General features: G+C 54.0%; 7 protein-coding genes across 7 annotated transcripts; 5 read left to right on the top strand and 2 right to left on the bottom strand.

The window, feature by feature from the left end:
• Positions 1-589: 589 nt before the first annotated feature.
• Positions 590-2,233, bottom strand: G647_08630 (Sua5/YciO/YrdC/YwlC family protein; the record flags this gene model as incomplete). The annotated part of the gene is made up of 1 exon (XM_008732938.1): positions 590-2,233. The coding sequence occupies one exon, from the start codon at positions 2,231-2,233 to the stop codon at positions 590-592; it is 1,644 nt and encodes a 547-aa protein (XP_008731160.1).
• A 758-nt stretch (positions 2,234-2,991) lies between these two features.
• On the bottom strand, positions 2,992-5,117 carry G647_08629 (uncharacterized protein; the record flags this gene model as incomplete). Its single annotated transcript, XM_008732937.1, has 7 exons — positions 2,992-3,184; positions 3,251-3,311; positions 3,380-3,761; positions 3,823-4,416; positions 4,527-4,592; positions 4,724-4,868; positions 4,921-5,117. The coding sequence occupies 7 exons, from the start codon at positions 5,115-5,117 to the stop codon at positions 2,992-2,994; spliced, it is 1,638 nt and encodes a 545-aa protein (XP_008731159.1).
• Positions 5,118-6,044: 927 nt separating this feature from the next.
• G647_08628 (uncharacterized protein) lies at positions 6,045-7,920 on the top strand (the record flags this gene model as incomplete). Its single annotated transcript, XM_008732936.1, has 6 exons — positions 6,045-6,335; positions 6,382-6,504; positions 6,561-7,540; positions 7,600-7,621; positions 7,684-7,756; positions 7,808-7,920. 6 exons carry the CDS (start codon positions 6,045-6,047, stop codon positions 7,918-7,920), a joined length of 1,602 nt encoding a protein of 533 aa, XP_008731158.1.
• An 855-nt stretch (positions 7,921-8,775) lies between these two features.
• G647_08627 (uncharacterized protein) lies at positions 8,776-9,087 on the top strand (the record flags this gene model as incomplete). Its single annotated transcript, XM_008732935.1, has 1 exon — positions 8,776-9,087. One exon carries the CDS (start codon positions 8,776-8,778, stop codon positions 9,085-9,087), a length of 312 nt encoding a protein of 103 aa, XP_008731157.1.
• A 43-nt stretch (positions 9,088-9,130) lies between these two features.
• On the top strand, positions 9,131-10,264 carry G647_08626 (uncharacterized protein; the record flags this gene model as incomplete). Its single annotated transcript, XM_008732934.1, has 2 exons — positions 9,131-9,349; positions 9,425-10,264. The coding sequence occupies 2 exons, from the start codon at positions 9,131-9,133 to the stop codon at positions 10,262-10,264; spliced, it is 1,059 nt and encodes a 352-aa protein (XP_008731156.1).
• A 778-nt stretch (positions 10,265-11,042) lies between these two features.
• Positions 11,043-12,914, top strand: G647_08625 (uncharacterized protein; the record flags this gene model as incomplete). The annotated part of the gene is made up of 1 exon (XM_008732933.1): positions 11,043-12,914. One exon carries the CDS (start codon positions 11,043-11,045, stop codon positions 12,912-12,914), a length of 1,872 nt encoding a protein of 623 aa, XP_008731155.1.
• Positions 12,915-13,331: 417 nt separating this feature from the next.
• Positions 13,332-13,742, top strand: G647_08624 (uncharacterized protein; the record flags this gene model as incomplete). Its single annotated transcript, XM_008732932.1, has 1 exon — positions 13,332-13,742. One exon carries the CDS (start codon positions 13,332-13,334, stop codon positions 13,740-13,742), a length of 411 nt encoding a protein of 136 aa, XP_008731154.1.
• Between the last annotated feature and the right edge of the window lie 248 nt (positions 13,743-13,990).

Genomic DNA, 13,990 nt, shown 5'->3' with positions numbered 1-13,990 from the left:
GATGAGCTGAAGCCTGGAGGATGAGTGTCGAAAGAGTATTGAAGTGACGATCATCAACGTCGAGCACGCGAGGCGACGCGCTTTCACCGCTTTGCGCGGGGATGCTTGGCTACCCGGTCGGGCAGTCACGTGATTGGGTAATCAGGCAGATCAGTCGCTGCACGTGATTTAGCGGGGTCGCGCCAGTGTTAGTGTCGTCATGACATTGCCAGTTACTCGAACTACAGAAGCATATACTCAGTAGATGCTCATCGTTGGATGGGTCACTATTGGTGATATCAAGATATCAAGTCTGATTTCGACTCCTCAGCTGAGCACAGCCGCAGCCGCAGCCACACTCACAGCCACAGCTCAAGTTGGCGTGGCCATATCTCAGCCTGTTGGAGGGAGTCCATTCAGGCGCATGGTTTCACCAATATGTGGAAGCCCACGTTCTAACATATAGAGAAAGTGATGAATAAAGAAGTCCAGGAAGAGCCGCGATCGTTCTATTCCAGGCCCTCGCTACTCGTACAATACATGAGCAAAGCACGTCTGAGCCAGCACGTCTGAGCCCGGTGCTCTGATCAGCGCTCCTCTGGTCACCCGGTTACTCGTCTACCCTTTCCGCCGCCGCCTTCTCGATCCTATCAATCACCGCATCCTCGAGATCACGCCGCAATTGCCTTGAGCCACTCCGGTCTGTGCCTCCCTCCGTGACCTTTCCGCTCGTGACTTCAGAAGTCGATCTCTGGTCTTGCAGAGGCGATGGCCCGCTATGCTGCACCATCTCCGCAAATATGTATGAACATTCCAGCTCGTCAAATAGCCGCAATACACCAAACAGTGAGTGCGCGAGTGAGGAGATCTCAGTGCCAAGCTGCACATTGTACAGGGTCACATCTGTATCTCTCACGCGCAGGGGCGCGATGGATGTGATGTCAGCGTACGCGGAATGAAGGATCGGATCTGGTTTCTTCTGCCCACCCTCTTTCGGCTTGGAGATCTCGGTGATGCGCGTGGGATCGACTGTCGAGGAGATGTCTTTGAGGCCAGCGAATGGGGGCCAGTGGCAAGAGATAATGCCGACTTTGACGGGTTGATGTGTCTCTGCTCCCGCGAGTTGGTCCAACCTCTCCTGCACCCGACCTGCCTGATATGCGTGTCTGGAGAACAGAACCAACCGTCCCCGGGGCGCATAGTGTTTGTATTTCATTCCAGGGGCACGAGGAGCCCCGTTGACATCCTCTTCATAGCTTGCAACACCATTGCTGCTGCCGTTCGAGTGATCCGCATGTAGCTCCTCAGAAGCTGTAGCGCCTCCTGACCCGCTGGTAGTCGATGCAGCCACGGACGGACTTCCACTCGTGTTTGACGCCGTCTCCACCGCGTGATGCACCGATGTCTTGTATCCGATGGTGGTTCTCGCCCACTTCTCGCCGACCTCGCCACCGACTTCTCGTCCTAAGGCCCTGAACTCTTCCAAACCCACACCGCCCGGTCTGAGGATGAGCGGGGGATCATGCAAGCCGTCGACAACTGTACTCTCGACACCGACGTCACACCCCTCACCGTCCAGGATAAAATTAATTTTCCCCCTCAGATCATGCAGAACATGTGCCGCCGTTGTGGGACTCGGTTTCCCCGATGAATTCGCACTCGGCCCTGCGATCGGCCTGTCCGCGGCTGCGATGAAGAATCTCGCATACTTGGAAGACGGAATGCGGAACCCAATGGTGTTCTGCGCAGGGTGGACGTTCTTCGCAAAGATTCCTGACGCCGGTATAGGGAGGAGGATCGTCAATGGGCCAGGCCAGAACCGGCGAGCCACCGGCTCGTACACGTCAGGGAGAGGCTCGCCCGTAATCCGCTCGAGATGCGCAATGCTCGCGATATGCACGATAAGAGGATTATCGCTAGGTCGGCCCTTTGCGGCAAAGATCCCGCTGACGGCCGCTTCGTTCGTCGCGTCCGCTCCCAGGCCGTATACCGTCTCGGTGGGGAACGCGACGGGAGGCGCAACGCCATACCTGATAGATTCGACGGCATCGCGGAGTCGGCTGGCATTGGAGGCCCTGCTTCCCAGTGAGGATTTCTGGATATACCGAGTGTAGATAGCTCGATATTCTTCCTCAGTTGCCTGATCGGGGATGTTGATGTCGAGGAGCGACACTATACGGGTGTCACAGCCCGAGTAAGGCAGGGAGGATAGGTGGACGCAGTCATTTATGACGCCATCCACGGTGGTCGCCATGGCGTCGACGGAGGGTATATTGTTAGAAGCCGTGCACGCGCTGGTGTTGAAGGAGGAAGAAGGCTCAGTAACCGCGAAACCCCTTCCAGACCACTTCACCCGTGATGTTGAGTAGCGAAGATGAAGTCGACCAAAAGAGGCCCTCGCAAACATCAATGGGATCGCTTAACGCAGACTCCGGAACACGAGCCTCAACTCCGAATAGGTCCGCGACCGCAACTGCTTTGTACCGTCTGAACAATCGAGGCGTCGCGCAAGGCTGAGCATATTGAGCGGGTGCGTGACCCAGGTCGCTGGAATGGGGTAGAGCGAGCAGAAGATAAAGACTTAGATCATACTGTAAGAGCGGAGGAGACTTGACGATGGCAGCCTAAGGGATTGCTACTTATACAATGATAAGATGATTTTGTCATGACTGTCGTGCGAGTTGCCTGGGGATTGAAAACCTGAACAGGGCAAAAATATTCCGGTCGCGGACAAGGCTGCTTAGTCATCTTAGCCACAGCCTTGCAGCTTTGCGCCACACGATGTGGCGCTGCACATTTCCAGGTGAATGATTGCTCATATTTCTACTCAGCTACTCTATTACTCTACTCCAGTCTACTCTATCGCGGTCCACTCGAATGACAAGACTTCCGGTACCCCAGCAAGCGACTTCATAATTATAGAGATTCCCCCAGAGCAGAACCGATATTCCAGGTCCATGAAGCCAAGGCACATCCCCTGTATCCGTGATACCTCCTGTACTCTTGTGCTTGTTAGATGCTTGCATCTCCCTTGGCCATCAGCTCGGCCACCAGGTTCCAGTACTTGACTCTGCTGCGCTCCCTAAATTTCTTGCCATAGAAGATCATGATCAGGAAGACCGAAGACGCCGCCATGCCGATGAACGCAGCCGATATGAAGCAGTCTTGGAGACCGAGGTTATCGAGCCAGGGAGTAATGCCGTATCTGTCCGGCCACGGCCACAAGTTAGCCGACTTAAGCTGAGAAGCAAGGATCCCAGGTGGTACATACCCGATTGCGAAGGACATAGTGTTCCGCACGAGGATGATCGTTGTCATTGCGTCGCCGCTGACTGTGCCGAGGTATTAGCCTGTGTGGAACCCGATAGATGGGATCGTTGCAGAGATGATAGCCACTTACTCTCATGATAAGTATCGATAAGGTAGTTGACACTCAGGGTGATGCCGAACACGGTCGAGCCAGCTAGGGTCCCCATGGCAAATACCAGGCCAAACCAATGAACCTGATGGGCAGCTCCCACGCCCCAGAGGATAAGAGAGGCGGGGACGACAATGATGCACGCGGCGAATGGCCAGAGCCGCTGCTCCGGTTCCATGATGCCATTGTTGCGTCGGGCGAGTCTGATGGTGAGCCAGTCGCTGAATCGACCTGTGAAGTAGCTTCCGACACAAACTCCGATACACGTTGAAAGGTAAGAGAGCCCGACCATTGAAGCTTTGAAGTTGTACGGCGAGCCTCCGAGGATGATACTTGCAGTGGCGTTGAGCACATTAAACCAGATCTGCGAGGAATCGCATTAGCATGGCATACACGCAAAGACAGCGATGCCGCAGCCAACCCACCAGATAACTGCCGTAGCTGAAGCCAGCGTAGAAGATAACAGGCCAGCCGAGATATTTCAGCGACCTGATAGCCCGTGGCAGCATATTTTCTCCCTTCGACGGCTGCCACAGCGAGAGCCTTTGGAGATACGTCTTGTTGGTTCCATAGGTGATGGTTCCGCTTTCAACGCTGGCGGGCTCATTCGTGACCGCGGGCAGTTTCTCTCCGCTCTTCTCGGCCATGGTGACAGACGTGGGACTCTGGCTGCCGCTGGTGGTCTCGACGATGCCGACAGTGGCGCGCTTGTAGTTGGACTCTTCGAGAAAGAAAAAGCACCATACTAGACCGACGACGAGAAATATGGTGGGCCAGTAGAACACCCACTTCCAACCTTGGCGGTCTGCAATGAAGCCGCAGATGACGGGAGCAAAGTAGTTGCTTCCGGCGAGGAAAAAAGCATAGAGACCCATGTACGTCCCCCGCTGGTGGTGGAAGTAGATGTCCGTTACTGACACTTCTGGAAGCGCTTCTATCGGTGCCGCGAAGAAACCGCCGAGAATGTTCTTCGCAATCCACTCGCCGTTACTGCGGGCATATGGGCCCCACATGGTACACTGCAACACCGTCAGTACTGGTAGCACAAAACAAAGGGTGGTCCGGGACCGTCTCGGCCGGGTAGATGTCTGCTCCTCCCAGTAGTAATCCGAGGATGAGGATGACTTACACCTATCGTGCCGCAAATCGAAAGTATGTATGTCAATCGCTTGCCATACCTCAGAGCAAAGGGTTGCTATTGTTCCCCACAGGTTAGTGCCGATATTCGCATGCAATATGGGATGCATGTCTCCGACAACTGGCGTTGTCCTTCCTGGTGCAAAGGCCAAATCTCTGACACGAACTTGAAGGGAGGGAGTGCCTTACCCAGAAGAGCAGGCCCCAGCCTGCGAGGAGGAATAGGTAGCCGGTTCCCTGGTTCAGCGTGCTGATGGAAACGCCGGATGCCTCTGACAGTGGCACAAGCACAGAATAGACGACCGAGTTGGCAATCCCGACGACCAGGGTGTAACTAGAAGTGTTCCGTGGTCAGACAAGCAACGGCGAATCTGATTAGAACTCACATGTTGACCGATATTGTATTCATCAGTTTCCGCTTAGGAGACCAGTTCAACGGATCGTCAGGATCGTTCGAGGGTGTGGGCACCAGAACGATATCTTTGTCACCGGACCCAGCATGTCTCGTGTGCATAGTATGCTCGATATCAACGAGGTGTACCGTGCCCGGGACACTATCGACAGGCAGATTGTAGGCCGCCATCTTGGTTGCCGCTGTTGGTACTCCCACGAGGTGATCGACTGATGGAAAGGCACCCGATCCAGAAGAGAGGGGAAACGTGGCTTTGATAACTCTTTATGCGATCGACAGGTGGAGAGTAACACTGGCACATGCTTCTGTCTTCCCGATATCGCAAATGTCCGCGACAGCTGATCGGGGAGATATGTGGCTGCCTCGAAATGGAAACAGGCCACCGTCGACATTCTCGATAAGGACAAACTCTCACTTTCGAGATAGCTCTAGCAGCTCGATTGTTGATGTCCAGCCAGCGGTAAAGTCGGAGAAGCTTTTTGCGAGAGATAAGGACTTCTGGGATCTCCGCCGGACGGCTGCTGGGGACACACGTGTACGACATGGTTGACCTTGAGAATCGTCACAACGGCCACGAAGACATGCAGGGTTCCTTGAGCCGGTCGACAAGCTTCCCTCGAGATAACCCTGCTGATCTATGTAGTCGTCCAAAATCGGGAGCACGGCACGGGTCTGGGGCATGGCCGGGCTTATCCTGGAGCCCCAGCTCGAGCTGCGCTATCCTGTACGATTGGCTGCGTAACGTGGAGTTCGTCGACCGCCCCATCGCCGTTCCGGGACATTAGCTTGAACCTAAGATCGCGCAATTCCGTGTGATTGACGTCCTTGTCGACCACTGAGACGTCTCGATTGAGGCCAAGTATTCTCGTCCTGTTTGGATGGGCCTAGATGGGCCTTGAGAAGTATGAGCGAGCATTCACCTCCCTCACTTCACCACCTTTTGATACGAAGCCGTGATTCGGGTTGAGCGCCCTCCCTTCGGGGTTCTGATATCGTAAGGTCAGAAAGTCAAGGCACATATAGCTTGGACTTCTCCCACCAGCAACCACCATCAAATCTCTCTCCAGTGGTCTATCGTAATCTCGTTTCGCAATCGATATGGTCCGAGAAGATTGGAGAATCCTCGTCGCGGCGAAACGTGCTCAAGTAGCCAAGGCGTTGCCGCAAGAATGGCGTCTGCCCTCGAGCATTTTGGACACCGTCAGTCCCACTGCTGATACCAATGTCCTCGATGTTCCAGCGAAGTGCGGCCTTCTCACGGAGAAGGAGATTGATATCACCGAGAACCATGATGCCACCGACTTGATCGCCAAGATGGCCGCGAAAGAACTGTCCTCTTTTGAAGTAACCCAAGCGTTCTGCAAAAGAGCTGCTATCGCCCATCAAGTGGTTAGTTAGATCCCCACGAACTGCCGGCCGTCACTGATGGTTACAGACAAATTGTCTGACCGAGATGTTCTTCGACAAAGCTCTGGAGAGAGCCAAATATCTCGATGAATACCTCGAGAAAGAAGGAAAGCCGATGGGACCGTTGCACGGAATGCCTATCTCGATCAAGGTAAGTGGTGGAGGTGTGCCAGATTCGGGAGGCGGGATTGACGAATAATGATATAGGACTCCTTCAACCTCAAAGGCACATACTCGACCATCGGCTACGTGTCATTCATCAGTCGCCCAGCAGCCGAGTCCAACTCGGCCTTGGTTGACATTCTCCTTGCCAATGGCGCGGTGTTGTACGTGAAAACCAACATTCCGCAAACGCTAATGACGGCGGACTCGGAGAACAATGTCTTCGGTCGAGTTCTGAATCCCAACAAGCTCAGACTCACTGCTGGCGGAAGCAGTGGCGGAGAAGGCGCCCTCGTTGCCATGCGAGGCTCGCTTCTCGGTGTCGGGACTGACATTGGAGGATCCATCCGTATTCCCGCCTTCTGCTGTGGCACGTTTGGTTTCAAGCCGTCCGTCGATCGCGTCCCATTTGGAGGTCAAACCAATCCTGTTCTCGATGGCTGGACGGGCATTATGCCGGTAGCAGGGCCGCTCGCCCAGAGTCCCCGGGATCTGCGACTCTTCCTAGAAACCGTTATCAATTCCAAGCCATGGAATTATGACTATACGGCTCTTGCCATGCCCTGGCACCCCGTGGAGGAAAAGACGACTCTGACCATTGGCGTGATCCTCGAATGCCCGACCTGGCCTGTGCAACCCACCATCTTAAGGGCACTGAAGACAGCAACAGACAAGCTCAAGCAGGCCGGTCACAACATTGTCATGCTCGAAAAGTTCCCCTCATTTGCAGCAGCCACCGAGCTGTCTTGGAACTTTTTCGACATCGACAACGAGGGCACGGGGTTCAAACATATCGAGGCCTCAGGGGAGCCGTGGGTTACTTCTGTCAAGGACATGTATACTCCTCCACCAGAGGGACGCAAGGTAAAGAGCTTGGGCGAGCTCTTTGACATGAACGAGGAGCGCCTCAAGTTCCGAAAGGACTGGTTGAAGATCTTCGTCGAGAACAAACTGGATGTGATTGTGGCCCCGGGGTCTCACAAAACTGCAGTGCCGCACGACACATTCAGGATGCCCCCTTACACGTAAGTAGCCCGTCTCCCCAAATCTCCGATCACTTGAAACAGGGTCTGACAAGCAACAGGGTCATGTGGAATCTCCTTGCGGTGAGTAATCAACGCCTGTATCTTGGAATGATTCCCGTGGCCGACGCTAACACCGCAAGCAGTACCCTGCCTGCATCATCCCTTATCTCAAGGCTGACAAGAACATCGACCTCCCTGATCCGAGAATTCCAGACTGTAAGTGTTTTGGCAGCCTGTGTCGCAGTTGACAGAGTTAACAGCTGGTAGATGACCCGGAAGCTGTCGATGGGGCGCCGTGTCACGTTCAAGTCATCGCAAGATCTGAGCAGGATGAGGAATTGATGGCCGCTGTGGAGCTGATATCAAAGGTCCTGGTTTAGGGTGTCTTTCTGTTGCGGATGCAGTGTCATGTGAGACATTTAGAAGCCTCGCATGCCCGCACAGAGACTTGATCTTTATGGCAAGAAGGGCTTCCTTCATTTTCTGTCAGCTATGGTCGCAGCTGTCAAGCGTCAAATGGCAATTGGGCAGACCTTGGTCTTTTCACCCTTGATCTGGAACCAAGCAGAGCGTCCTCCAAGGACAGACAACCTACCAGTTAATGAACGCTCCGATCTCGTCATATAGGCCGGGTACACCACTTTGAGGAACGTATGGAAGAAGGACGCAAGACAACAGAAGTTGACATTGCCTCCGTGGTGCGTGGGGTTATCGTAATGACCGCCGAGAGCATAAGAAGCTTGGTCTTGCGATGTGTCGTTGCCGCGTCGTGTCCAGGTTGTGCGACAAGTTTGGTCGTATTCGTGAAGCATTTCAGAACCAATAACTTGGCTCGGTCGGCTGTGAGGTCGGCTCCAGTACATACTCCGTACTGTGTATCTTTGATGCGGGTGCCCCAATCATGCGTTCTCCTCCTCTTAGCCGCCCTTTCCACCGAAGCCAAGCCCGAATAATTGATAAGGGTTCCTAAAAGCGAGCTAGCCATCTCCACCTGGACTGTCTCGCTCATCATGAATGCTGCCTCCTCCATGACATTGAGACACGCGCGAGCGGAGCTGAGATCAAATGCCCCTCCACGTGGCATCAAGTGCCACACTCCGAACCAAGACTGGTTGTTTGACCTGTAAGTCTTGCCCCGACCCCACGCTGTTGTTCATCACCGACCTCGCGCATTTGGCAGGCCGCAAGAGACGGAAGAAATGCAATGAAGCAGGAAGGCCTGCTTCTTGTGACAGATGCATCAAATCGAGCCGAGCTTGCGTATGGCCCACGCAGGACGAGCTGCACGATCGACGACATCGCCGCGCATCGAGAACGTCCAAGTCACTGTCGCCTGCAAGGTCTGTGAAAAACACCGAAACCGTTGTCCGAGAATCAGCTATCGTCGCACCGGAGCCGGCTACGAGCCCATTGCCATCTTTTGTGTGCCGGAAAATCGGGTTCAGATCAGACCTTTTGAACTCAGCGACATTCCAATCCGACCTAGAAGTAGACTGCTTTCGACACTTCGTCAACGGATTTCTCCCCCTCCTGCTGCTTTCCACTAGCCATCCAGGATTTCAATCGGAGCTTGTGCCTGAAATAGTTGAAATGCTCCTGGGGTTCGATGGGCTGAGGAATGCTATCCTAGCTTGTGGCGCATCACATATGCATCACCTCACGGGAAGTTCTCAACTGAACGAAGCTGGTATTCGGTACTATGCCCGTGCTGTATCGGGCATTAATCGCACCCTGACAAGAATCGACTGGAGTCGTGATGATTTCAATGATGCGCTGCTGCAAGCCATCATCCTCCTGTATATCCATGGGGTAAGTCTCCCGTTCGCCAGCCGCTCTCAGACGGCTTGACCAAATCTTCCGCTTATTGACCACCAATGTATGCAGGTGTTCAATGTCGACACCAACAAGGATATCGGCAAGCATGTGGCGGGGGCCACGCAACTGATGAAGCTTCGAAATGCTCATTCGAGGCGGGCGCCAATGCCACGCCCAATCCACCGAATAATATGGGAGAGTATCCTTTACCAGATATTCCGCCAAACCGCCAACCGTCCTTTTGCAGTTGAGTTTCAGCCTGATTTTGAATTCTGTGCAAAGGCACAAGAGACTTTGCAGTCTCTGACATTTCCAGACGCCTCACCAGCTGATAATAGTCCGGTGATTGGATTCCCGCTGTCACTGCAGACGCTCATCATCGAAATTGTGCAGCTCTGCAAAAGTCCAGCAAAACCAAACGCAGATTTTGGGAGACTCTCAGAAGAGATGCAGCACTGGGAAAGATCAATCCTTAGAGAGGACCACTGCGTGAAAGAAGAGGGTAAATGGGCCACGAAAAAGCCCTCTGAGCGAGCTCGAATCTTCCATCAACATTCCACGAGTCTTCATATTCTTGCTGCGTCGCTTCTCCTCGATTGGGTGATGCGCTCGCACGAAGTGTGCGACTTGGATTCACCCCTGCCGCCCACGGGTGATACCTGGCAAGTTCGTAGAGGACTTGCTATTCTACGGTGCGCACAAGCCAACGAAGAATGGTCGAGGTGTTACCTTGGTTCCTGGCCGACTCTGATCTTCGGGTATGCGGTCGACAAGTCCGAGGATATTGCTCTTGTCCGGCGTGACCTGAAACAACGATATCAGAATATTTGCTCGGGTGAAGAATTGCTCTTCCTGGAGGAGTTGGAGTATGTGTGGCATTCCGAGGGGGATTTCTGTGCAGGAGCTTGATTCATAGCAGAGTCGTTCTAATTGAGTGGGCGGCCATCTTGCAGCTCGGAGCAGATCTTGTGAAGATGTGTTCCCATCACGGGTTTGAATTCTAATCAAACTGACTTGACGCGCATCGCGTGTTACACGCAGAAACCCCGCCTGTACTCCACCGTACCAGCCACTCACTCACAGCTCGCGCCCCGACTTTGTACTCTGCCGTACCATGTACGTCATTAATGCCGCTCTAACTACGGCTTTGAATGTCATTGGAAAGGCGGCCCGCTCGTTTCTATATTGGAGATCCACCAGCCGCGTCCTGAGCGTTCATTCGCTCTCCGACACGCGTTGTCTGGCTTACAAACCTAGCAGCACGCTTGAGCCAATGGGCGTGCAGATTTGCTCTCGCTGCTCTCACGTCCGGGCTTAAGCGGCGGGGTCTCGACTGCGTGCTGACAGTCTCTGCTTTAGTGCTCCAGCAATTCCTCGCTCCCTTGCCCGAGTCCATCTGGGCGCGGTGCCGTTTGTCGCGGACGACGATGGGTGCCTTAATATGTCGCTCTCTCCGGGTTGATTGGGATCCTGGATGACCTCTTTCGGCGTCGTTTTCATCATATTTTGCTTGTTTCGGAGTAGAACCCGCCTTGTCCATTTCAAATCCAGGCCACAAACGGGTGGTTAGACCTTCCGCTTCAAGGAGAATATATATCAATACTTCTGGTGGTGACGCCCATTTACTTCCATCTTCACGTTTCCCATATCAAGGCGAACATTGCTGATGGTAAGCAGAAAAAGGAAAATGGCATTCTTTCAAGCGGCCCCGTGGCATGAGGGTGAAGTTGCAATTCACAAACGAACTCGCGTCGGCGGATATGACAACCCGACAACACCATTTCTCGCGCCACGATATGGCAACTGGATCCAGCGATACCCAATGATGGCGATCGGGACCCTCGACGATGACGACCGACCCTGGTGTACCGTTTGGGGGTCGGATCAACTGCCCATCGCTCAGCCTGTGGCCCAGAGTGTCATGGGGGTCCGGACTACGGTTGACGCAAGCTTCGACCCAGTTGTACAAGCAATTTACCAAGGTAAAGATGACGGGGAAGTCATCCGAGCCGAGGGCAAAGGGCGGCTGATGGCCGGCCTGAGCATCCATCTCGAGGAGCGCTCTCGAGTTAAACTAGCAGGGCAAGTCATTGCTGGTGCATTGACTGCGACCGAGCCAAATGGCGCCAAACCCGAAATTCAAGACGGTATCAAGCACGGCAAATCAGGCGAGCTTCAACTGGTCGTCAAAATCGATCAAAGCCTTGGGAACTGCCCGAAATATCTCAACAAGAAGCACATCATCGCTCACACTCCAGAGCCACGACTCATCTCGTCGTCGACACATCTCTCACAAAAGGCGATCGACCTGATACATAATGCTGACCTGTTCTTCATCGCCTCGGCCCACCAACACGAGGATATGGACTGTAACCACCGCGGTGGACCACCCGGCTTCATCCGTGTCACGCAGCCCGACAACCCAGACGAATCCAGCACGATCGTCTGGCCCGAGTATAGCGGCAACAACCTCTACCAGACCCTCGGCAACCTGGAAGCTACTCCACACGCCGGTCTGGTCATCCCGGACTTCGAAACCGGCGACGTGCTATATGTGACAGGTGACACTGAAACCCTTGTCGGCGCCACTGCAAGCAAAGTCATCGCCAAATCGAATCTCGCCGTGAGCCTGAAGATCACAGGAGCAAGATTCGTCGAGAACGGGCTCCCGTTTCGAGGAGAGTTAACAAACGATGCCTCACATGGTCGCTCACCATATAACCCACGCATCCGATACCTCACGACCGAAAAGACCGACGGATTCGGCAACACGCCCGGCGACAGCGTCCCCACAACCGCCAAACTGCTCAAGAAGACGAAGCTGACTCCGACAATCACGAGATACCGCTTCGCGCTGACCGACCCGGCGGTCTTCGGTCCCTGGAAACCAGGGCAATACATGGCCATGGACCTGTCTGCGGAACTAGACATGGGATACTCACATATGCGCGACGACGACCCTACGAGCTTAAACGACGACTTCATCCGCACCTTCACCGTCTCTTCCATCCCGCAGAGCTTGGGCCTCCACGGCGAAGAATTCGAAGTCACGGTCCGAAACGTCGGCCATGTGACGGGTTGGCTTGAATGGCAAAGAGAGGGGATGTGCGAGGTTGGCATCCGCGGCTTCGGCGGCGAATTCATTTTCGAGCCGAACAAGCGGAATGCCTTCGTTGCCGCAGGCATTGGAATCACACCGCTCCTGGGCCAGATGGGGAGCATTGATCTTGAAAACTTCAAGATGTGCTGGTCCGTCGGAATCCGCGATGTCGGACTACCTCTCGACATCCTCACGCAATACCCCAAGCTCAAGGACTCTGAGACGACGATCTTCCTGACTGGGGACGAGTCCGTGCTGGCTGCTGGTGAGAAGGCCAAACTTCAGCAGCTGATCGACACGGGTGTCAAGATCCAGAGGAGGAGGATCACCAAGGACGACTTGACACGGTGGGAATCCCAAGTCGATAACTGGTACCTGTGTACAGCGCCAGCCATGAGGAAGGAGGTCCAAGACTGGCTGCCTGGGGTGGTGGTTAATTTTGAGAACTTCGATTACTGAGTTTAGCGCGAACAAAGCAAGAGGGGGGAGTAATGTCTGTGTTGGGTGTTTGACAGATATCAGTATGGAGTACGCATCTACGTATCTAGGTACATAGATACGGTACAAGCATGAGCAGATTCTGGCGACCGCTTCAGATAGTCATACCGTATACAAACAAATAATCTCCAACCCACATCCGATCGACCTTGCACTGTCTGTAGGGCACGCACCAAAATACCAAACTACTCGATAGTACCCCTTTATAAATCTCCAGATTTTCTGTTCCCATCCCTCACAACCTATACTCGATCTACTCGTACACAAATAAGTACGTGACAAGCCTACTCAGCCCGGCGTGTCCAGCCAGGCCTCTATCGGCAGAACATACACAGTACATATCGCGTACATACCAGTACAGTACATACGTTGGCAACCATGTCTCAATCCTCCACTGATCCTCACTTTTCCACAACCACCACGGAAGCAACAATCTACAAGCTCACATTCTTCACGCCCCCGACAGCCACCCAATCGTGCGTGTCGGCCCTCCACGCCGTCGGCGTAGGGGTGTGGCCCAACCCGCCCCTCGCGTCCAGCGCCAAAGACACGTCTCCTCCGAAATACATCGACAGCGCCTTCGTCTCGCGAGGGAGCGGGCAGTTCAAGCCGTCCGCGCACGCGAACCCGCATATCGGCACCCCGGGGGAGGTCGAGGTCGTCGAGGAGGACAAGGTCGATATGGTCGTCGTGGGGACGGAGACCGTTCGTAAAGCGGTGGCCGAGTTGAGGAGGGTGCATCCTTATGAGGTTGTGGGCTTGTTTGTGGTAAGGTGTGAAGATTTTTGAGTTGCTATGCAAGTCGCTCGTGCTTCAAGGAGCAACCAAGTCGACGCAAATCATCTCACGTCTAGCAGGAGGCGGGCACAACTACAAATGAGCAAACTTGTTCAATCTCAATTCATTTTCGGTTTTTCATTTTGATTGCCTCCGCCTTGCTTTCGTGGTACAAGACACAAGATAGGTATGAAAAGCCAACGCCGGCGTGCCATATCCGACCTTCCCTTCCTGCCGAGCACGTCTAGATGCTTGCAATC

The sequence above is a fragment of the Cladophialophora carrionii genome (genome assembly GCF_000365165.1).
Source record: "Cladophialophora carrionii CBS 160.54 unplaced genomic scaffold supercont1.7, whole genome shotgun sequence".
NCBI lineage: Eukaryota > Fungi > Ascomycota > Eurotiomycetes > Chaetothyriales > Herpotrichiellaceae > Cladophialophora > Cladophialophora carrionii.
Note: the sequence above shows the minus strand (reverse complement) of the source record. Positions and strands in the feature narration are given on the sequence as shown.